Here is a 25,018-nt window from a genome sequence, read left to right as displayed (position 1 = left end):
GCCAAGTTTGTGTGAGCTTATACATTTTAAGTTGTATTTATAGTTAGTATATTCACTTATGGTGTATAATCCCAAACATATACAGATGTTTAAAAATATTTCTCATATGAATAAGGACAGTTTCAGATTAAGTTCATTCTGGACCTTTGAAAGTTTTCTACACACACACAAGCATTTACCAGTATGTTATTTGCCAAACGTTGTGACTGAGCCACACTCAAACATCACTGTTAGTGACATGTTACCTGAGTTTCTCCAATGTGCTCTTCTTATTGGTGAAGAGGAAGCGCAGCAGAGTCTTCCTCTTCAGAAAGATGATGACGGTCGTTACCAGAAGACTGACCAGGGTAACCAGTATTGCCACAGTAATGACCACACTGTCAGCTGATGCCATATATGACAACACACACATTAATACACACACACGCACATCTACAGCACAGAATGACAGGACATAATGCAAAGACTGTTATATCTAGGCCACGGTCAGCAACATTTTGTGATTCATATTTAAGGACTAAAATTCATTTTATTTCTCCTTTAAAGCTACAGACTGAACACAATGTAATGTATTGCTGAGTGGAATGGATGTCGTGTTGTTATAGTAAAGTTACACTCCAGTCCAGACCACACATCAATCCAGTACTGAAAGAAAGAGATGTCTGGATGAGTGAGGATAGAAATGGAATTGTCCACACTACCTGCCAGTCTCATTGGCCCGCTGTCAATGCTCCCACCGAAGCCCGCTTTCTCACAGAACGGAGGGGCCCAGTGTGCTTCACAGTGGCAGTTCTTCTTGTTGTTGCACACCTGCAAACAAGGTAGTTTTTCTGTATTATTACATGCAACAGCAATACTCCTTTTCTCCTGCATTTAATAGTATCAAAATGTATTTGTATTCCTACCAGCTGCAATTACGTATTGGTCTATGCCCAGATGACAAGATGAAAAGGAAATTGGTCTATTTTTCATACATAAACATCTCTCATGCCATTATTCCAAGTGACTTTCTATATAAGAGGACACTGGCTCTGCATGTGTGCGTACTGAGTTTCATAATAGATAAAACATGTCCATTCCATAGAGCCTCGGGTTTCCAGTGCAGAGGTTTGATCCAGCAGGATTCCCTAGCTAGGTAACACAGTCCAATTGTCAGTTGGAGGGAGTGTGGAGGAGGGAGGGAGGTGCAGAGGGAATTGTGCAGCTGTCGGGGATTTACATTGAGCATGGACGTGCAGTCAAGTGCCTTGCCTGCTTCCAGGCCACGAACACTCCTTTGCAGTGGTTGACAGGGTTAAGAGGCACTTAGGGAGCTCAGAGGGAGGTATGATTTTATGTGTCTGGATGGAAATATTTCAACAGCAAAGCGAACACAATCTCTGGATTTTGTAATAACATTATTTGTCTCTCCTAAATTGACATTCAGGACACATGAAATGTGAAATAAGTGAAGGCACCTAGTTCCTTAAAATCCTGTTGAGCTGAAGATGCATACACAAAATAGTTTAACAGAGACAGATTATCTGTTATATTCTTATTTGTAAAAGTAATTCACTACGTCTGAGGACATAAATTTGAAATGGTAAATTAAGACGGAACTACATTCAGACACTGACTGCATTGGATGCACACTTACTGTCTCTATATTTAGTTAGTCATACTATTTGATTCATCAGTAAAGATGACACTTTAAATTTGGATCTATTTATTTGTTAAAGATTTTTATACGGGCATATAAGTATACAAAATCAACAGAAATAGATACCAATGTATCTGAATACAGTCAATTCATGCCCCACAAGATAAAGTGAGTTGAATAGCAGGCAAACAATGTTCTTTAAAACGCTGACGGTAAATTCAGATAATCACTATATTATATATCCAGCCAGGTCTCATACTGTGTGACAGACGGATTTGATTTGGCAGATATTTCTGAAGGGTCAAGGTGCAGCTCAAGTTCACACTCTTAATTCAAAACCAATTTCTCTGTGCTTTCAATTGTCTTGCAAAGTATTTTCTATTTGATTGTTGTTTTTGCAGCGAGCCAATTTGTTGTTGAGTGCAACAGTGTTATTTTCTATGGATGGTTACATTTGGTTCAGGGTTGTTAGGTCACTTACAAGATAAACTACCATAATCCACAATTAAGATTCCAGGCTACTGTAGTGGTGACTTTTTGATTCTAAAAACTAAACAACAAAGATGAGATAAGATAAAAACACTGCCTGCTGAATTAGTCATGGGAAATACTAAGAGAGAGAAATTAGCAGTTTTTGGCAGGAAGTGCTACTCTTATACTGCAACTGAACTACTATAGTGGTGTCTCCCTCTATCTTCTCTTACTGTATAGCTGGAAGATGATGGAAAACACCTTTAGTAGACGGTAAATGATGCTGTTAAATGGGATTGATTTAACCTCAGTGGGACAATGTAGATTGATTGTACAGAACCGGAGCATCTGCCATAGCTTACAGGCTGCACTATAAATATACTGTTGCTCTGCTACAATGTGCAATTAAAGGGCAGTAAGACTTAATTTTGCTCCGTTGGTCAACAAGTGATTCAATATATAAATACAGACTCCTCCCAGAGATGTCGTACTGTTTCACAGGCTAAAGTGTATAATTTAACACTAAGTATTGAGCTAGTAGTTACTTTGAACTCACCCCACGTCCACTGCATTTCCCAGAGCACTCATGCACACCGAAGACACTGACATTCTGGCACTGGCGATTCAGGCACACCTATAAAGGGGAAAGTATCATTAAGTCATTTTACGAGGTATAGAATTGGAGAGCCAATTAAGATGAACACAAAACTAAGAAGACATGTGACAAAAGAATGGTCGAATAGTTACCAGTGAATGCTGAATATTTTGGCTTGAAATGCCCATCCCTATTCATGAATTGAAGATACAAAAGGCACAGTATGCTGTGTATCCTTTAGAAGGAACTAAAACATCAAATTGGCAAAAGCCAGCTGTTACATTCATGCAGAAAATAAGGCCTGGTTCCCGCAAGGCAGTTTTTGAGCTCTCATCTTCCTCAAATTGCCATTGGTGTATGAGCCGTTTGCCGCCAAACAGGAAAAATAAACAAAATCCTTTCTGTGAAGAACAGCGTGAGTCTTTGTCATACAAAGACCCCCCTTGAGGCTAATAACATGTCCAGATAATGTGTGGAGTTCACTCACATTTTGCAGAGTCAACAGCCAGGAGAAAGTTCAAAGGCCTATAAGCACTAAGGGCAAGTCCCTTAAGGTAACTGAAAAAGCTTATGACTTGTAGGACTGTGACCTCTCACTGTTAGTTTGGTTACTAAGTATATAGCTAGACAAGTTGGCCCATGCAGGCTAAATCTGCAGCTGTGAGGGTCCTGGCAACTACTGAGAAAACACCATGGCTACCTGGAAAGCGGCTTTGACTGGTCTGGGCCCCATGTGTCAAAACTTGTGTAACATTTTCTGCTTTACAGGAAATGGTGAGAAAGCACAATGTCTTCCACAACTGGATTTTTTTTAATTTCCATTGGGGGAACCAGAAGGGCTGGTTTGTGGGAGACTCATCCATCAGAGAACTCTTAACTGCTTCGCTATTAATGCACGTTCACAACATTTCACCTGGAACCAGAAGGAGAGTATAGAGGCCAGTGAACACTGCAAATAAGGGGAAAAGTTGGCATTTTGCATTACTAAAGGTTCTGGAGGGGAAGCTAACTTCCAAAAGCTACTGGTGCTATAGAGTTGCTTGAAAAAATTATGTTTATTTATTTTCTTATTGATATAAATATGAGACCCATATCATATGCTCTCACAACCAGTTTGCTATTAATGCAGAACTGAGAACAGATTTTTTATTCTCATCTGGAGAGACAATTAAAAGGGACAAGTTCTCCAGCCCAAAGCTCTTTTTCTGCCTCTTTCTTGGCAGAAAAGGGCTCTGATGTCACTGGCGTGGTGTGAGAGATTTTGAAGGCAGCACATAGAAAGAGAAAAGTTGAGAGGCACACCTAATAAAATAACTGGTTGCCATTAGAGTCTTGTCCGGCATGAGCATTAGCATGATGTTGGATCACTGGACTCCCTCAGGAGTTAACTTTATTAGCCCTTTTCTTTAGGAAGGGCAATCTCTGCCTTGGCTCTGTCCTGCAGTACTCTTTACTCAGCACCTAAAGGAATACTACAATATGCTAATACAGTTATCTGCCTTTTTAGGTCTCAACAGAACAAATACAATAGCTGCATGCTATGGTTAGGGCAATAAACAATAAGCTAACACCAAAATTTATAAAAAGAACTTGTACATTTTAGCGGGGATCCCCTGTGGATGACAGAGGCTTATACATTTCTGGTCTATACGTATAATGCTAGGTCACATGTGAATTAGTATTGCTTTATTTAACTAGGGATGGGTAAGAGTAATGTTTTCCAGGAGTATTCACATGAATACAAAGAGGGAAATCTATAATTAGAATGCATCTTCTGTGTCCTAACAGCAAGCGACACATCCACATTCTGTTCACACTGAATCCGTTAAATATGCATCTAATGCGTGGAACAAGACCTAAAATATGCCTCTGAAAAATAGCTAAATTTCCTGTGCGCCAGCTGACTACCAACATGTTTAATAAACAACGAGTTGGTGGTGTCACTTTACATAACATTTCCCTAACTCTCCTTCCTGCCCCACACATACAGACACGCAAGTGCAGACGCATTACCTCCAAGACTCCTCTGGTCTTACCTTATTTGGCTCCTACAACATATTTATTAGGTTTGTGAAATAAAATGTGCGTTGCACTGCACAGCTCTGCATTGTATATAAAGAGACAGATGTAGATAGAGTTCCCTTATGATGGCAATGGTTAAGATTTGATTACTCACTCCCATCCCTATTATAAACACCTGTGCATGAGACTTAATGTTGAATCATAAGTCTTGGGCATTGACTGCGCTACTTAACAAAAAAATTAAACATTAAAATGTCTCTTTACAATTAAATGATAAACCGATCACTCACTGTGCCATCTCCACACTTTGTACCAGCCAGAACCAGCCCAGGATCAGGCATGTCATCGCCCAGATAAACGTGCGTTCCTCGACACAGGATACGCCCTCCCTCTTGTAGCGGGATGTTGGTCTCAATGGAAACAGCGTTTGTCCCGATCACCGGCCGGTTAGCTCCTCCCTGGCACTGAATTTTACCACACTTTGCATCCCTACATACAACACACACACAAACAGATACACACATCCATGCACACAAACATTGAAAGACTTAATCAGGAGTTTTAATCACAGGCACAGATAAGTAACTGAAGAGACAGATGAAAGGCTGCTGAAGAGATCTGCAGTGCTTCAGTCCTTTGGTCGTTAACAAAGATCTTGATTCCAGAACTCACCCAAAGGGAGAAGATCTTTAGAACAATTAGCTTACAGGAATACCATGACACTTTCGTAGACTACAATTAGCTGTTATCTTCCTCAAAATAAATTTTTTCACCCATGTAAACTTTGGTTTGAAGATCACATGTCGGATTCCACAACATAATGAAGATTGATAATGACACCACTTAAGCTAATCAGTTGTGTTTTGCACAGTATTTTCTCTGTACCTTTACCACATCAGTACAGCTGCAGAGTCTTACCTCGCATTACATTTGGCAAAGGAGCCTTTGGAGTCCTTCCCACAATTCCCGTAAGGATCCCCTGCGGAGTTGACTCGCTCAAAGCAGATCCCAGGGGCAGGTTTGGCTCCTGCACATAAAGACAAGCATGATACAAAATCTAGTCACCACAATGAAGTGAAAGATTTCCCTTATAAAAGTGAAGATGATGTACACAGTCCCACTTATTAGTAGCCATTTATTTACCAGGTCCCCACAGGGTGATGCATTGTTGCTCATGCGTCTGACAGATGCCGTTGTAGCAGTAGCCATCAACGCTGTGGCAGGCGTGCCCATCATGCAGATAAACGTTGGATGGGCAGTGAGGGTTGGCACCAGTACAAAACTCTGGCAGGTCACAGGAGTTACTGGACTCTCGACACAGGGTGCCAGCTGGTTTCAGCTGTGAACACAAACAGGAAAGTACAGTAAGCCCTTTCAGACAGAATCTGCAGAATTGCTGATTTTATCTGTCAGTTAAAGTCAGTGCTTTTGGTAAAGTGTTCCGTTATGCCTTCATTAAAACATGACAAGACACAAACAAACAGAGCAGTAACGCTTGTGGGATATTTGGTGTATAGTTTCTACACCAAATGTTTATGTACATACAAATGTGGAAATTAATGAATGTGTGAATGCAAAAAATACGTTATTTTATTTATAAAACATAAAACCTAGCATACGCCTTGCATACAGTGCGCATTTTGATTAGAAAAGGTAAATAATGTTTAACTTTTATGTAATTTTAGTTTAGCATTTCTGCATAATAACATTATGTGGATCCATTAAATATAAGCACTTAAAAATGATTTTAGAGACTTACGAGAAGATCTTAGGTTGATTCAAATTTTCTTCCTTTTTCCTTTATGCTAAGTGTTTTCCTCGAAATTTATACTGTTATCAATTAACATGGATAACCAAGGAACATTTGATTTACCATGATTTTTGTGATCGAAGGTTGATTTTCCTCTTTTTCATAGCTCCACAAGAGGTGGAAAAAAAGTATAATCGCGAAACCACATTTTTATAGACTGCACATATAATACAGTATCTCTCTGCATACTGAACCTGGTACTGGGTTGGCCTTCATGTTTATTCAGACTTGAGACTTGTGGGAAGTGTAAGGAGACATTACTAGATCTGACCCAGCATGTGATTTTAATTGAAAAGTGACTGGAGGGCCTACTCAAATATGAGATTAAAAAATAAAATATCATTCTCATGTATGTATACATACACACATATACAGCAAAAACACCTACGGCATGGGGTTCTATCAATCAATGGCAATACAATTTCAGAACTTTTTTAGCTATGAGAATGGCAGAAGAGCATTTACAATGGGAAAATGGAGGTCTGAAGTGGAAAGAGAATGCATGCAGGTATGCAAGTCTTACCCTGCAGTCTTCACAACACTGTCCATGGGCGCAAACGGCATCTCCCTTGAGGGTGCATGTGGTGGCATTGCAGCAAGGATTCATACATTCCTGGGATAAGGGAATGAAAACAAAAAAGTTAACAAAATGTGGACCTGACCATTGCTCAGGAGTTGCTCTCAAGACTTCCAGTTAAAGGGAGTGTACTTCCTGTCTGGGGAGTCTCGCCTTACTTACTGTGACATGGAGACCTTTGAATGAAGAAATATTAACTTAGGCTCATATGTTCTGGATTTGGGAATTCCGGAGACCTTTGGACTTACGTAAAGAGGAGTGTGTTTAATGCGATGACCCATGTTGAGTCAAAAAAGTGGGAGCGGTGAAGCAGAGGCGCAAAAGATGGGATGGATTGGAAATTGGCTGTAGGGGTTGGGGAGATTGTGTGTTAAGATCTTAGATAGTGGAAAAGATATGGCAGAGTTGACTATTAGGGACCTGTGGACAGGAGTGGGCTCTGAAAGCCCTTTAGAGGCGAAAGATTGTGACCACTCCACCACAATGACAAGATTAACTGGCTGCTGGCAAAAACCGTCTGGAAGGAAGAGGACACATGAGGAGACAACGAAAATGGGAGTGATGCTGGAAAAGACTTCAGGGAAGGTGTTGCAACATTTAGCTTTTATTGGAGGCCAAAAGACATCCGCTTTCTTGTCCAAGTAGTGTCACGCATCACACTATCACACAGAAAACAACCCCCACTATCATCTATCTTCTCTCGATGTTTCGCTTGTGGGGCTTTAAGGTAATGACAAGCTGTGTTGAAAGCTGGGAACTGGAGGCAGCTGGCTTGTTGGACGTCTAATTTTCAGTTGATGTGCGGTTTTATGACTCTGGCTGTTTACCTCTTGGCCCTGATATAAGTCTTTTGTTTAAAGAGGAGAGAAAAGGTTACTTTCATCTCTCGGTCTAAGTGGGCTGGCAGATAAAACAAGCAGGCTGTTTGTGGTGACATTATGGAGGTTATGGAGGGGCAAGTTGGCAGAAATGGAGTTGGCAATCGTATATCATACAATTGGTTTGTTGGTGGTCAAACACAATGACTCCACTAACACACTACTTACAGTTGCCTTGAATGATGGAGCACATTTTCATAACACTTAACTAAATAATCAAATGCATTGTTGACTCGGTTTAAAGAGTTCAGAAAAATTACAAAAACTTAAGCGCCGACACAAAAAATTTGTCTTTTTCCACTTTGGATCTGGTCTGATTTCTCAAACTTGCTGCTTGGGCAGAGATGGACGTAATTTACCAACAAAGGCAACGTGCGTCATAGTAATGCTCTGAAAAACGGGCGGATATCGGCTTGTCATGTTTTCATCACAGCAGATCCAAGTGAAGCCCCCAGGAAGTGCAGTGGGTACAAAAATACTTTTCCCCATTGATTTGCATGGTGAAAAAGATGCCCGTAATTCAAGGGATACATTTTTCTAGCTGAGAACCCCAGCAAAAAGACTTGTTTCACCCTTAGAATTTGATCCATCCAGTCCGATAACACCTGAAAAGTCTAGAAAAGCTGCATGACTAAATCATTTAATTGCCATTCAAGTTAGCTGGATTGCTAAACCGGAAGTAGCCGTTTAGGTTGGAGGAAGTCTGCGGAAGCAGTGCCAATCATCCAGGTATTTTTAGTGATAGTTGAACTTTTGGTTGGCTGGCTTCATGCTCCACGGAGCATCTTTCATAGGAATGAATGGGGCTCCGCCTCAAACGTTGTGTTCAGTTCTTTTTATTCATCCATGACTTGAGCTGGAGCTGGTATATAGCCATGATTACGGCAGAGTTATCTGTCCCAGGAATGAATTGAGATTGTAACCTTTCCCACAAAGACAAAAAACAGATACTGATGGTTTTTTGTCCATAGGTAAAGAGCTTTTTTAAGTCTTTTCTCTCCCCTGGTCTATTTCAATAGTTAGCAGGCTGGTTTTACTGTAGCTGGTGAGCCTTTAAATTGGCTACAATGACAAACATGACTTATCATATCCAGTGTAGATAATTAACATTAATTCGTTGCTAGAATGAAACTTCTGTTGCTGGTGCTGTATGTCCTCACAGCAAGCCGGTATCAATTATTCAACAAAGATCATTTGTAGGGGGAAAGAAACATCACTCTGTAAGACCACACTTTGACTTCAAGTGTGTGTTTGTTGCAAAACAAACCAACAGAGTAAAGACTCTTCTCTGTAAAAATGATTTTGCTGATCGCATCATGTCAACCTGAGCAAGATCACCTACTTAAACTTTTATGTGTATCATATCAATATTTTACGCTTAGCACCGCACCATGACCTTAGTATTCTGAGTAAACAGCTTGTGAAAAATAAGGTGTAAAATTCAGTAGGCAACAACTAATTCCAATCTTTCAGATACATATTTAATCAATATTTCATGTCTTCTGCGGATTTCATTTTTAGGTTGTAGCTACAGTTGTGAATATTAATTAGGTTGCCACTAAAATTTGGCTCTGATGATGATCAAAATCTTTTGAGTTATTCATAGCTTTAGTTACCTGCAAATTTTAAAAAGCTAAACCTTATTATATTTGATAAGGTTTTCAAAATTATTCAGATTTGAGAAGTAGATAATCAACTGTCAGATGTAGAACTGAAACATGAAATTACGCAGTCAAAAGTTTAATAAAAGTTGTTCGAGCATCAATAACAAAGATTCAGTGGTTTCAGCTTCATAAATGAGAGGATTTCATGTTTTCCCTCTGTTTTATTTAATCATAAATTGAATAAACATGCATGGGCTTTAGATGGACAAATGAGCACTTTGAAGAATTGTGAGGGCCATTTTTCTACATTTTTTTCAATACCTATAACTCTTGAGGAAATCCAGAGATGTTGAGTGTGGATACATAGATAACTTCACCATCAAATCTCCACACAGCTGCCCTGTCTCTGCAACTAAGTATTATGATTCCCACATGTGATTCTCACTTCACTTCCTAAGAGGCCCTGCAGTGTGTGTGAGCCAGAAACAAAGTATGTGTGGGTGGATACATGCATCAGAGCGTGCCCAGTTGTTTGGTTGAAAAAGCCAAAGAAAGCTCATTTCAGCCTTGACCTGATACCATTTTTGTTTGTTTCCTTTGTCACACAGTTGGACAGTGATTTGATTAATGGGCGTTGTACAAGGACATGACATCAACATGGCAACCTGTCAGAACACTGTTCAACAGATGTGGGAGAGGGAGGGAAGGTGTGATGTGAATAAAACACTTATATTGGAGGCCTTAGTGATTTGCTGTGCTTTAGGGCTTTTTTTTCCTCTCAAAACTTTTAAACCGCAAACACAACGTCAATGTCAACAGAGTGTAACTTGAAGTTTGTTGTGGGGTCTAAGGCAGCGAGTTGAGACGTTCAGTGGTTCTGGATGATTGCTTACATCACTGTTACTGTTGTTTTCTTTGGACAATGGGCTTTGTAAGGGGAGTAGAAAGTTAGAAAAGTGCTTGGTCTGACTTTCGACACGGTCTTTCCTTTCATTTCAGTATTAATATATTGATTTGACCGGGCAGGATACTTAAGAATCTTCTAAAAAATCCGACCTGTTGTTTGGATAATTTGGGGATAGGACCACCTATAGACTTTTTCTGAATCCCATTAACTACACTTCACTAAATCTTAATTCACCAAAGACTTGAAATTAATTTTCTGACCTGCTTTTGTGTTTTAACTTGTTTGTCTATCAAAAACATTTTCTTTCTCACATACTGGGCTGCCCAGTATGACCACAGTATTGGAGACTGATCCACTCCACTGAAGCAGGTCAGGATGAAGGACTCTGGAGTCCACCTTACCTCTGGCTCCCCACAGTCACATTCTTCTCCCTCTTCTACGTATCCGTTGCCGCACTTCTGGCCACCGTAGAGCACCTTGACCTCTGGCATATTGTCCAAACACATGCCCACGCCTTTCTCCAGACTGGCAGCAAGATCCTTCTTACTGCATGTACTGAACACGGTTGGAAATGGATACCTACAATAAGAATGAGAAAATAAGGGTAAAGGACATGAAGGAATGAAGACACATGACAATATTTGATGAAAAAGTTTCACAAATCTGCCAAGAAACCAAAATGACCTGGAGTGGACTCATCAATCATTGTGCTGAGCCAGAATACGGGCAGAGCTTTCACTAGAACCTTTGTTCAATCTCCTATTTTGAAATCTCCTTTCACACAAATTTAATAGTCTGCTGACATCGAACTATATGAGCTCCAGTTCAAAAGATTTCAGCCCTACTCAATACAGACCAGAAAAACATTTTCTCTGGCAGCAGCATTTTCAAGAGGCATATTCTAGCACCACCAGGACAATTTAGGCAACTCACTGGAGGGAAGAGTTTGAGGAGGGGTATGTTGGATGTGGGTGATTTGTGTGTGAGAGTACATGTGTGTATGTGAAACCTTGATAAAATAGCAAGACCAAAACCATATCATTTCTAACACATTAATTTCATTCCCTGGTATCGCTTACCTGTAGGGCTGACTAATGCCTAATTTAGTGAGGAAATAAATTGGATTTCGTATTGAAAACGATAAAATGTTACGACTTTCAAAGATGAAACTGTGGATATGCCAATAACAGCTGTGAAGCCTGGGGGAATGGCCTTCCTGCTAGAGTGAGTTTCTGCAAGTCTAGGAACCAAGGACCAGAAATAAATAGGGAGAGAGAGATGGATGGTGAAAAACAAAAATAATATGTAGATAAGTAGGGAAAAGAAACTGAATTACACGGATTGAATATGCAAAATGACCAAATGACAATCAGGCATGGACAAAAGGATGGATGGATGCATCTATGAAGAAAGGAAAGAATGGAATGAAGTCATGGACCTGACATGAAAATGGCCCCAACACTGTTACCAGGGGTGGAGCCAGAAGGGTAGCCAGTTGTGGCACAATGTAAATTTAAACACAAATCGAGGGTAGAATGTTAATAGCAAGATGCACACAATGGCCACAAAGAGACAGAAAGGGTGGAATGAAATCATGGAAGCAAAATGACTAAAATGTAAGGTTGTCAAAGGATTGGACACTACAGTACTTTTCAACACCACCTATTTCAAAACGTAACAATTTCCACATTAGATAGTATAGAAAGTTTTGAAGCTATATAAAAAAAACAACAACAGATCTATAATCAGATTTTCAACCCAAGGCTGCATATAGGAAAAAAGACAGAGAAGAAATTCAACTGTGTATGTGTCCAGGGACTTGTTGTCCCATACATCAATAGCTATAGGCTATTTGGAGTTACAAATAGCAGATATTTATGAATAATATTTTTTATTACAATATCTAGAGTTATTTATTTGGCATTTATTCATCACACTGAATGAATGATGTAACTTTAAACTGTACTGCAGTGTGGCTCCTTCATTTGAACGTTTCTATACCCGTCCCGGGGCTTAACCTCCTCTAAGGACTGTGTCCTGCTTCGACCTTAGTAACACACTGGCAGTATGAAACAAAAGCCACATGACATTCAGTACTACAAAACAGTGTATGAGATGAACATAACCACCCCTCGACCTTGTGCCGCATGATAGCTGACAAACAAGAGCAGCCTCACAAAAGGACAAAAAAGCAGACTAGGTTGTAAAATGAGCATTTCAGAGCCCACACAGACCTAACAGGACTAAGTCTAGCTTCAAAAGAAGGATGGGGAGGATATGGGGTGACAAGGAGCAACAGCTAGCAGATAAGATTGGCAGACATGGAATAGAGAGAGGCAGCTGGCATCGAACACTTGAAAAGCTTGACTTCAGACAGAAACATGTCATACACGTACTTATGCAGTGATGGACTGACTGGGGTCTTCAAACGCAACAGGACGTGGAGACTGTCTGCAAAGCTAGATGCTTGACGGGGCACATTTGGGAAAATCCAACATTACACAGAATATGTTTGTGGAGCCTGGCGTTGGACATAGGGTGGGGGTTTATGTGTGATGCTTTGCCTTTGCCTAAGGGGGATTTGGCTGCTGTAACTGCATGGATATTTCACTGCTGTTAGTTGACTATAGCGAAGCTCCTCCTGAGGGGACTGGAGATTATGGTGGAGTCATTCAATGGGAAATAAATCTGCTTTTTTTCCCCCCAAGATCCCAGATTTCCAGAGAACACGGAACACAGAAAAGCATCCTCTTCTAATGGCCACCCTTGGGTGAAACTGCTGTATCCACTTCCCTCAAACTGTCCACCTTTAGAGTTACGGCTACTTTCATCTCTCACTGACCAAAAGCCAATCTACCTGACTCTGTATGCCCTCTTCTACTCCCATAATCCACTTGTTAGAGTTATTTTACCAATGCAACACACATAAATGAGCTTTGCTGCCATGTGGGTTGAGACCCATGCACAAAATCAAGGATAGACGGAATATGCAGATCAAACTACATCCCAGAGTAGACCAAGCCCCTTGTAAATAGCATGGGCTGCCACTAATAACAAAACACAAGCAAGCTTTGGGATCTGCAAGAGGGGGCGGAAAGTGTATGAGGGGTAAACAAAGTCTGTTCTCAATAAAGTGGAATTAATGGTAAAGTTGGGATGGTTATCAGTTGGAGATTACTTCACTGAGGAAAATCAGATTTCTAGATTTCTTTGGACCAAATTAGTCCCACATGGATATGATTAACAAGATCCAAAGCATTATACATGTTAAAAACAACATACATGCATTCGGCTATGTATACAGGGTTAACTACCTTTTGCAGACTATTAAGTGATTTATCTTCTTCTCTTTGAGCATAAATCAAAAACACACTTTATCATCAGGGTTAACCTGTCTAAGCATGTGTTCACTATCACTCATATATGGTACAGCCCTCCTATTGGATTTATTATGTGAAAAAAAGAATGATATATGCCAGTAAATGCCAAAGTTGAGTGAAGCTGACTCCCAAATGCAAAAAAAGTAAAGCAATATTTCTGATTGGATTTTGAATGAGTGAAATGACATTTAAAGCCAATTAAACATAGCTCTCGAAAAGTCAGTCATTAAGATGTGCTCTGTCATTTATATGCTTGACAATTTAAAGCAGGGGGAACCTAGAGCAGCCACAGTGGGAGCCAAAAAATCATTCTGAAAGCTCCATCTTTAACTGATGTCAAATGTGGTCAGTGATTGTGCATGGACAGGGCTTTCATAATTGAGCTGCACTGCTAATTTACAGCTGACATCCCTCCAGATAACAGTTGCCCACTTCATCCTGGCAACATATGCAGTGTCAGCCTCATGGGTTGTCCAGGGATGCTTCAAGGATATATTGCTTCTCTGTCACCCACTGCCTGGTGCAGTTCTTTGTGACAATGAGCAAATACACATGGGGAGCTTACTGTCCGCACACTGATGAGCAATAATGCTTTCCAACTCCTTTTGTGCAAGCGGCTGTCTTTGCCTCTCCGGGGAAAGTGCCAGGACACAAATTAATTTATATGAACAGGAAAAGACAACATTAAATTACTGTTCCCTTAGTATGTTATGCAGAAGCTGACCACGGCAGAATGATGAATGTTTAAGTGTAATGAGCACTGCAACTGGATAATGGCTTGTTGGTGAACTGTAATATATCATAAACTGCCAGTACTGTTCAAACCTTAGCAGAAAATTGTGTCTTCATGTACAGTAGGACCCCATCTATCATAAAGTAGTCAGAAGCTGTTTGGGAAACATGATTTAAAGGGCCTTAAAAAATAATTTATGTATGCAGTTAAAGTGTGTACTTTCATCCTAACCACAGCTAGATTTAAATAAGTGCCTTATTAAGAGGGTAATATCTCAGTCGAAATAAATTAAAAAGCTAAAAGACAACAACCATCACAGGGAAAGATGCCACATTTTTTTTTAAGACATCATAAATCAGCATTAAATGATTTAGGAACAGCTCATATGTAAAGATCTCAGTCTGCAACAGACCCACTTCAAAGGTGTGTATTATCACAGCTGGGACGACAGGGCTGCTCTGCTATTCAGGAAATTAGCCAAGCAGAGAGTTTCGGTTTCCCTGGATAATATTAGCATAAAGTCCCGCACCCTTTCCAGGTGCAGTTTGCTGGGGTGGAACTAATTTGGCTTACCCAAAATCTAATTAGTCAGCTCCTCTCTGGCTGTTGGTAATGTTTAAAAGGCAAATATGCCATTCAAACTGTGAATAACGCACTGTTAACGATCATAATTTCATCAATGTCTTACACATCTGGGATACTGTCAGAGGAACATGTGCAGAGCCATCTCACTGACTAGCAGTAGACACAGTTAGTGAAGCTTTATAATGATGATTGGCATCATGCCCTTATTTAGACAGTAAATGTATTAATGCATCTACTGCAGAAAAGTTTTATTCTTATGAATGGAAAGTCCCTAGCATGGGTCAAGCTCCAAAAACACTGAATCCTACATTTCCCATAATGCATAATGTCATGTAATGTCTGTCATGTAGGCTTTCTGCTAACAAAATCTGCCCAATCCCTTACACTGTACTGACATGCAGAGATACAGTCTCTTGCACCGGGCAGCTTTCCCTGGATCCAAAGCTATATGTGCAGTGCAGATCATTGCTGTCAATTTGATCATCTCAGCACGTGAGGCCAGTGGGTTCAGAGGAAGAGGAAATGGTAAACGCCTCTGTCACATGAGAACTATGAAAGGATATTCTATCTGTAGGCTCTGTGATTGAAATCAAGCTGTCTCTGCTGTTCACTAGGCTGCTCTACAGACTGACATGCGTTTAGTCCAAGCTAAGCAGGAGAGACACGTCTGACCTTTTGATAAATGTTCAGCTACAACACTGGCAGAAGCCTATAGTGATTAAATATATGGAAGGAAAGCAAAACAAGCTAAATTTACTGCAAACATTTACCCACCAGCAAACTAACTAGCTCGTTCGCTCTCTCCCTCAGCACATTGTCTTCAGATAATGACATTTTGACCCTTCTCAGTTCATTTGCGACTACAAAAATAAGCTATTGCACACTGTGTTGACAAGAAATTTGCCTCATGGACTCAGAGTCTAGCCACAGCTCCCTGCTGGGCTTCATCTTTCTTCTCAGTAACACAAAGAGACACAGAAAAGTACTTTTGAGCTTTCTACCCCACGTTCATATGATGCAACGCTTAGCTCAACTTCTAAAAGGCATCCCCACTTCAAAAATGTCCAACTCTGCTCATCCCCTCTGTCCCTCAAATTCCCACTCATTGTTATGACACAAATCTCTAGCGGCCAGTCTTCATGGCTCATAGGCCTGTCACAGACGTCCATGTGTACCCAAACAAGTCCTTCATTGGCATCTTTCTCCTGTTTGTCTCTCATTCTCACCCCTATCTCTCTTTGTGTTTCTCCTCCTGCTTTACCACTCAGGGAGATAAAAGACAAATAAAACCACCTCTTCCTCGCCTCGCCTGTCTATCCAGGCATAAAGCACCTCTCTGCGGATCTCTCTCTGTGTGCCCTGGCCCTGATTGCAGCTGGCAGCGTCACTGATAATCACGTCATTTAGATGCAGCCTGTCCTCTACTCCATTAGCAAGTCTAAGCTGAAAATATCCCAAACACACAGTCAAATGAGCTACGCCGCTTTACAGAAATGTGTTTAACATTCTGAAGGCATCTGGGCTGAGGGTCAAAAGAGGTTTGCTAATATCCATAAAAAATAAACCAATTCTGTAATGAGGGAAATTAGTTTTAGATTGGTTTGTGAAATTCTGGTTTTGTAAACAGCGCACTGCAAATTCGGGCTGATAGTTCAGGAAATTCAATTTGGGAGATAACTGTCAAGCTCGAACTTGCATCTTCACAATTTTCATCTTTCAAGCTGGCTCCGAAACCCTGGCGAAATGTTTCCCATGACGCTGCACAACTGATATCATCTAACGACAACATTGTCTAGACAACACAGTTGATATTTCACCCATCAAACATCAAAACAAAGCAAGTGCATGCTAGAAGATTATTATGAGTTTAAAGCAGTTTTTATAGATTTTTTTTTTGGGACACTTAGAGGCAGGGATATAAGATGTAAGCACAACAAATTGCCTATTTATACATTCAGCAGATACAGAGCAACATTAGCATTCATTTGGACTTGTGATTTTGTCCACCTGACAAATGTAAGTCCAATATTCATTCTCCTTTTAGCTCTGTTTTTATCTCCATCAACTCCTGAGGGAAATACCTGGATCATTAACTGCTAAATGCTTCACTATGTTCAACGGCTAGTTGCAAACTTTTCCTGTCGTTTAGCACCAGGTACCATACAATGGGCTTATGGGAGTGTTTTTGCTGAAAACATCTGCCAGAAATCGAGTTGATGAAAGCAGCGAGATTGAACTAAAATATTAAAGTTATGTTCCTTAAAGCCAAAAAACAATGAGCAGAAAGATGTTATAATAGTCCACAGAGTCACTGTCTAACATTTTGCCAATGGGCTGCATTTAAAAATTAGACTGCTGGCTATAAAATGAAATCAGAGCTGAGGTAGAACTGCTCGGTTGGATGATAAATCATCAGAGTGTGACTACAAGCAACTGCTTTCCCATTACACATATTCATTTGAAAAATATTCATTAGTCCAATAAATCGGTCACTCGGTGTATGACTTGCTACGGCATCATCTCCCAATTCTATCTGGCTGGCAACACCTGGAAGCGGCTTCGCATCCTCCCAGATACATATTGTTCATGTATATATATATATTCTTTGTACAATGCTTGTCCTTTTAATTGTCTATATTGTAATTCTATTGTTCATCCAGGGAGAGCAGTCCCTTCTCAGGTGCTCTTCCAGAGGACTTTTTCCTTATTGAAACGTGGCTTGAAAGAGAGAGGGTGTTGTTTGCCTTACAGATAGTAAAGCCCCTTGTGGTAAATGTGTGATATTGGGTTATTGTTTGACTGATCAATAACATCATAGTAATCAATGAACTCCATTAAATGGTATAAACATAAAGACGGGAGAGTGCAAAGGTAAATGCCTAATTAAAATATTGATAATTAAATAGGGAAATATTGATATTTGGAGTCGGTGTATCAACACAAAATTGCCAGGCAAAATGTCAGCCTGCCACTGTGTATGGATTTATCCCGCACCCTTTACTGAACAAACAGAGGAGAGAGTTTCAGAATGAAAGGTCACTGATCACCTTTCTCAACTATTAATGTGTCTGATCTTGTAATTATACAGCAGAGAGTGCTGAAAAGGAATGAGTTTGCTTCATTAATCTATACTGTTTTCCCAATTCAGTGACACTGTGAATTATTCTCACCCATTTAGATCATGTGGTAATTTTTCTTAACGCTCTGCATGACATCATTAAATATCTTTTGGCGGTAATGGGCTAAAGCAAAGTCATCATGTCAGTACGGCAAGTGCATATGTAAAGACAGCGCTGCATATATTTATGGTGTTATTTGTTCTGAAATAAATGTTGTAGTACGTGTACCTGTTTCTAAATGTCTAGACATTGACTTGTTCTTATGTTTGTCCACCAAAGTAACTGTTTCCTTTTCTTGCGTAACTGTCCTTGATCCATTCATCTTCCCCGTTAGAGCACATAAAGGTGCAAAGAGGAGCTTGACCTAAATATCAAAAATGTCTTAGCAATTGATCTGGTTCATTCTGTAGCTTAGTCTAGAGGTTTTCACAGTGAAGGCTCAGTGAATGGATTTGAAAAGCTATTCATTACTTATCAAAAGAAGACCACATAGAACAGCCTAAATGTGTGTGTTGTTTAAAGAGAAAGTTATGAAATACAGTAGTTCTGGGGAATTTGAATGTTTTGATCAGAGAAAGCCATACGTTTTAGTCCTGTCTGCCACTGGAAGATTTTTGGACGGGTGTTTTTCATACACTGCATTGCTTTTGACCTCACCTCACCCTAAGATAACCAATAACCAACCCAGAGTTGTGGCTTCTCTACACGGTTGCTTGACGACTGATTCTCCTCAAATGGAAACAGATTGCACCACAATCTCATAAAGCACACCTCGAATTCGAACAGCTGAAGCATACTACTCTTGGCTTACCCAGAAAGTTTTATTAGATCTGGCAACCTTTCAGAGTATCCTCAAAATTGGAAAATTCCCATTAACGTGCATGATTTAACCCCATCTGATATCACTAATGTGTGGAACAGATGTAGGCTAAGGTTGTTGTTGGTTTGTGTGTGGTGGGCGTGTCTATGTGAGCAGTTTTTTTTACTTGTATTTTTGAAAACTCAATAACATATTTGAATAACAATATTTGAGCCTTTGGTCTTTGTCTTCCTCACAGTGTTGTGGAATCTATCCTGACCAGATTCATCTTCGGCTTGCGGGACTCACCATCAGACAAACCAGATGGCACCAGACCAAGAGTGAAATCTGGTATTGCGCTCTGGGTTCGCCTTATCTGCTTGCTGTTGACTAACAGTCACAGAGTCCATCACTTGCAGCAGCAGTGTTATCTCAGCAAAACAGGCAACACAAGTAGAATGCTAGAGCAGCTGCTTTAGTCTCAGGCCAACTGTGTGTGTGTGTGTGTGTGTCAGAATGCGTTTGCTAGTATGTGTGTTTGCAAACAATGGAGCATCATGTACAGATAAAAAATTATCCAACTTGTGGAGCTTACTCCTGGAGCTTTTGACTGTTCAGGTGAAAGAGAAGTCCTAATTTATTCAAAAAAGTTAAGCTGATAAACATTGTAATCCCGAAGCTGTGTGAAACAAGGTTTTAAAGAGTAATTATTTAACAGCTCTAAATAAATGCACCCACAACAGAGAGAAAAAACCTACAATCACAACTTTAAGCCTTTGTCTGAGCCCGAATTATAAATCAAATCAGCCTAAAACTACAATCTAAAGCATACAAGCTATACATATAGAGGTGAAACAACACCAAACATACATTAATTATTGCAATGGCAATAATGTGGTGTAGTGGACATTTAATAATTTTTTCCTACAATTTATAGCTCCTTTAACCAGTCCAGCAGCATAAATATTTGTGTCACATCCGTCAACATTTTTAATCATAAAAGCTTATAATCTATTCATGGATACCGTTTTGTATGAAAAGGATCCCCAGAATCTTACCCTGTGGAGGGCGTCATGATGCAGCCTCCACGGTCAGCGGTCATCCTGCAGCTGCAGCCGCGCTCTGGGGTGTCATGGTTCATCCCAAAATTGTGTCCCAGTTCGTGTGCCAAAGTCACGGCTGCACCCAGTGGGTTCTCAGAGTGATCCTGCCAATGAAAAAAAGGGACAGCCCAGAGCATGAGAACATGTTCATTGTGTGTAATCATGTACTATGTGCATGACGTTTAATCAAAGTTACTTGAGTAAGCTCTGGGTAAAAAGAAGCCACATTGACATGAACTGTCACCCGTAAAAAGAGCCAAAAAGGCAATTTTTAAGCTGCAGATTTCCAAAAGCAGTCATCAGTAACTGTCCGATCTGCCCCCTCGTCCTTCTTCTATTACTCATTCAGCTCATGGAGCCCGGAATTCATCTACCATTCCATTACCCCTGCAGACCCAATCATAGTGGGGAGACAGCTACTGCAGTGAGCTCCATAAACCTAGCACTGTATGAATCGCTGCTGCATTGATAAGCGGGACAACTGCCCTTCATGAGGCAGACAGAGACGGAAAATGACGAGAGAAGGGTGGAAGTTTCGGTTTTACTTAGTTTTGTAGACAGTCGGGTTGATAGGGAGACCGGAAAGATGAGGCAGACATACAGGAGGGAGCTTGAAGGGCGAGAAATTAAGTCAGTGAAGTTGTGTATATATGTATGCCAAGGTGAGACTGGGAAAGGGACAAACAGGTGAAGATGAATAACACAATGACAGTACCCTATAAAATTCCAATGAACTCGTCTTGTGATGATATGATCATTGTTTGTCATCATTTAGCTAAATTCCTCTGTTTGAATCAATTATTCAGAGCAAACTGCAATTAAAAGGAACACAAAACAATTTTTTAAATTGTCAGTGGATTACAACTTTGAAATGGTCTATAGATTGACAATCAATTTTCATCATTTCATGTGGGATTTTCCTTACATTTCCCACATTTATCTAAATGCAACAATCTCAAAATTGTTTTTTTGTTTTTTTAATTAATGTCTGTTAAGTCACTATTGCCAAATGAGATAGCACAATAGTAACTGAGCCTATGGCCCCCTGATGAAAGCCCTTGCATTTGCAGTATTACAAACTGGGTGTCATTGGCGATATTCCCAGGAAAATCCACTCGCACTTCAACCCAATTGTGTGTAAATTGGAATACTTTTTTTCCGGTCTTTTCTAGTATTGCGAGTTAGCGCTTACTTTGAGTGAACGAACAAAGAAAAGCGGGATAAGTGCTGCGATGAAACCATAGTCTGTGAAGGATGAAACTTCAAAACCTGCAATTACCACTTATACCACAGGTGCACAGAGAACAAAACAGGGATTGAACTTTAATCCATACGTCGATGCTTGTGACGGTGAATGGCCCCTGTGCACGTTCACCTAAGTGCAGCCCAGAGGGATGGAGAGAGATGTTCCAGCTTACAGCAGATAGATGCTGTATAACTTTGAGGCGTGTTGGTTATATATTTAACAGAGCTGATTGATGTATACTAAACCCGCCCTCTCTTGATAATGTGCATGATTAAGATCTGGAACCCCCGAGAAAGAGGTCGCCCACAAAGCACCAGTGTATCTAAATGCAGTATCAAATGTTCTCTACATGAGAAAATCACATGCTTCCTTTGAAGGCCAGGTCATATGTCTGATTACAGAGCAGCATCTTGGGGGAGCTGCACCCCGCCTTTTAAAGAGAAGGATGGGACAACTTTCCGCTGCTTCTGTCATGTTTATCAGTGTGTGTCTCTACGTATGTGTGTGTGCGAAGTCATAGTTCAGTTCCTCACAGGAAAACTGTAATATTAGAGTCAGCAGAATGGATGAAACTCTTGGAAGTTGCAGTCATTTCTTTGAAGCAGCTATAAGTTATTGTTGTGATGCTGAGAATGTGATAATGCCGGTTACAAGAAATGCTCTGATAGTCTTTCTGATATCTTTTCCAGCCATGTGAGAAAGTAACCTCCTTGAAAAGAATACCATATAACAAAGTGGATATTGCTAGCTGCCACAGTTTACACAGAACCATTCACAGATAAGACTCATGTGAATTTAATGGGAACAAAAATAAATAACATTATGAAATTTAAACTGAAAGGAACATATGGACCAAATAAAGGATTTGAGGCTGATTAACACACATGGCAGTGTATGGTTTGAGAAATGGTTCATTTCATCTGGCCGCCCTCTAACTGGTTACGTAGCCCTTTAATCTCAGTCCAAGCCATCTGTCATCTGTAAGTAATGGGGAAGACAAACATCTGGAGATGCCTCACCGCAGCCGCGGCCCGCAGAAAATATATCTGTTAATGGGGGGTACACATCTGGGATGGGGTGTAATGGCATTGGGCTGATATCCACTTTGTGATTTGGCATGGTTGTCAAGGAGCAGCCCAACAGGCAGCTAATTTACTATGTGCAATAATGTACCAGGGGTGATGCACAGTTGTGTGTAAAAAGAAATCTAAAGTATGCCCTGTAAGAGCTGAAATAAACAATTTATCACATCTAATAAAAATGTAAATGTGGTTTTGTTTAAACGCTGTGGCCTTTGATTTACCTCTGCGCCCCACCAACCCTTTTAAATATGTCACAGGAGGGTCGGATTGAATGATAGCAAGACTTCACATGACCTTAGAAGGATGTGCAAGGGTATTTTTTTTACATATTCTTTTGTGCAAGTGGGTGTTTGCGGTAATAATGAGGCCATGGATGTTGAGGGAGTGCCAGCACAAATATTATTATGTTTAAAAACGTGACTTCCTGCCAGCAAACATTGAACACCTTTAATGTGAAAAATCAAGTCTGGATTGTGTTAGCGTGCTGAATCTGAACAATGTCCACACTGATACAATCTGGTTAAACAAGAGGAAGAGGAGGGTGTGAGCAGCAAGAAGGTTTTAAACTCACCATGACAATGCCTCCAGACTGCTCAGCTGTGCACATGCTCATAATGGGCGCCATGCCAATGGTGGTGCCCTGGAAGTAAACTCCGCTGTAAAGGACAGAAGTAGGGTGGAGAGATAATAAAAAGTTTGAGACAAGGTCTCAGATCTAGGGGGCTACTTTTTATTTTCTGGAAGCCCCACCAGCTATCAACCAAGTGAGGAGAGGTTTCTTTTGTGGTTGCTTGCATCTCTGGAAGTGTGTCTCTGTCTGTCTGTCTTTGTCTCTCTCTGTCCATCTGTCTGTCTTTTCTCTCTTTCACTCTTCTTTTTTTTCTCCCCAACCGGTCAAGACAGATGGCTGTCCTCCATAGAGCTGGGTCTGTCCAACGTTCCTGTCTGTTAAAGGGAAGGTTTTCGTTGCAACCGTACTCAATGGGGGAATTGTTGGGTCTATGTAAATCATAATTAAGTCATAGAGTGTGGTCTTTACCTACTCTGTAAAGTGTCCTGAGATAACTTTCGTTATGATTTGGCACTGTAAATAAAATTGAATTGAATTTAATTGAAGTGAATTTAATTGAATAATGTTACAACAACCGAAGACTAATGCAAGTTCATATATAGAGCCATATTTTAAAGGAATAGCAAACTGTGTTTTTTGAAGGCAGGTCTAAAACATAAATAGGCAAAATGAGCTTCAATCTATTTGTATTATGAATGTATCATCATGTATTATCATTTTCATGTTTGATATAAAAGTGATATTACAACTGTTTTATTGACTGTATGGACCTCGGGAAGAGAAGTTATTACCAGAGTGATAACTAATGGGGATCCAATAACAATAAATAAAACCCGGGTAACAACATATTTTAAGTTAACATGATAAACATAGAACAGTGAAATCAATGAAAAACAATGGCTGACTGGGTAGAAAATCAGTGCAGAAATCCTCGTTATGGTTAGCACTTTAAGGATCTGTTTTTGTGTGTACCATTATAATTTCTGGGCTCAGTTTCTAACCCTAACCGTATTAAATTAAATTTCCACCTTATGAGCTGAGCATTGTCGTGAGGCTTCTGGGGTAGCAGTTTGACTTTCCTCCAATCTAGGAACTCGTGCAGGGTGGCGAAGGGATCCTGAGTGATGGGACATTTATCAGAGTCACTCCACACCTCCAGACCCACCAGTGCCACCCGGATGTTCAGGGCCCTGTAGAACTGTTGATAAGCAGAGCGTCAGTATGGATAAGCCGAGAGATTTATAGAGCTTAGATTACATGGATGATCAAAGACCTTCAAACATATGTATGAGACACTTCTACCTTTGGTAACTCAATTCATTGAATTACATTTAATTTAATTATGGCAGCACTGAATCCTTTTCATGTTTTTTACATGATCAGAACATGTCTTTTCCATGTCTCTATCTATCCTTCCCTTAACTAAATCCATCTGCCCACTGTATCTGCTAGCTATAGATCCACAGTTCTGGAAGAGGTTTTGGACAGACTAAAAGCAGCTGTTTTAGTAGAACATTAATATATCACAGTCATCCCATTAAGCCTTGCTGCCGGCAATATTTCTATTTTAAAAAGGTGATTTATCCCCTCTGTGCAAAGGAGAGAGGATGTTTTACCTTATCCACATAATTGGCTATCTCTGCCAGTCTCTGTTTCACTTTCTCCACGTCTCTCCCCTGTTTCTGAAACTTAAAACAAAATGACATGTAACCCGCGTTAGCAATTAGAAGAGTTACACCAAGAAGTACTTGTGTTGACGAGGACATGAATGATAATGTATTTACAAGCAGAACTGAAAAGTGTGAAACAACACTGAACACCCGCAAAGGCAATACGTTTTCCTTAGTGTTAGGCAGCTTGTCAAGCTGTGACCATCTGGATCTAGTAAAATCTCCTA

The 25,018-nt window shown here is 40.2% G+C and overlaps 1 protein-coding gene across 1 annotated transcript in view; it reads right to left on the bottom strand.

The window, feature by feature from the left end:
- The window catches only part of adam12b (ADAM metallopeptidase domain 12b), a gene marked incomplete at its 5' end in the record, with an annotated part of 85,165 nt that overhangs the window by 12,717 nt on the left and 47,430 nt on the right, over window positions 1–25,018 (bottom strand). The window contains 12 exons of the mRNA XM_083922372.1: window positions 246–432; window positions 702–810; window positions 2,667–2,744; window positions 5,018–5,216; window positions 5,646–5,754; window positions 5,871–6,066; window positions 7,061–7,150; window positions 10,905–11,082; window positions 20,178–20,326; window positions 23,122–23,206; window positions 24,150–24,319; window positions 24,738–24,809. Of these exons, the coding sequence (XP_083778498.1) occupies window positions 246–432; window positions 702–810; window positions 2,667–2,744; window positions 5,018–5,216; window positions 5,646–5,754; window positions 5,871–6,066; window positions 7,061–7,150; window positions 10,905–11,082; window positions 20,178–20,326; window positions 23,122–23,206; window positions 24,150–24,319; window positions 24,738–24,809 (1,622 nt within the window). The remainder of the gene's footprint in view (window positions 1–245; window positions 433–701; window positions 811–2,666; window positions 2,745–5,017; window positions 5,217–5,645; window positions 5,755–5,870; window positions 6,067–7,060; window positions 7,151–10,904; window positions 11,083–20,177; window positions 20,327–23,121; window positions 23,207–24,149; window positions 24,320–24,737; window positions 24,810–25,018) is intronic.

Source organism: Echiichthys vipera (genome assembly GCF_963691815.1).
Source record: "Echiichthys vipera genome assembly, chromosome: 11".
Classification (NCBI taxonomy): domain Eukaryota; kingdom Metazoa; phylum Chordata; class Actinopteri; order Perciformes; family Trachinidae; genus Echiichthys; species Echiichthys vipera.
Note: the sequence above shows the minus strand (reverse complement) of the source record. Positions and strands in the feature narration are given on the sequence as shown.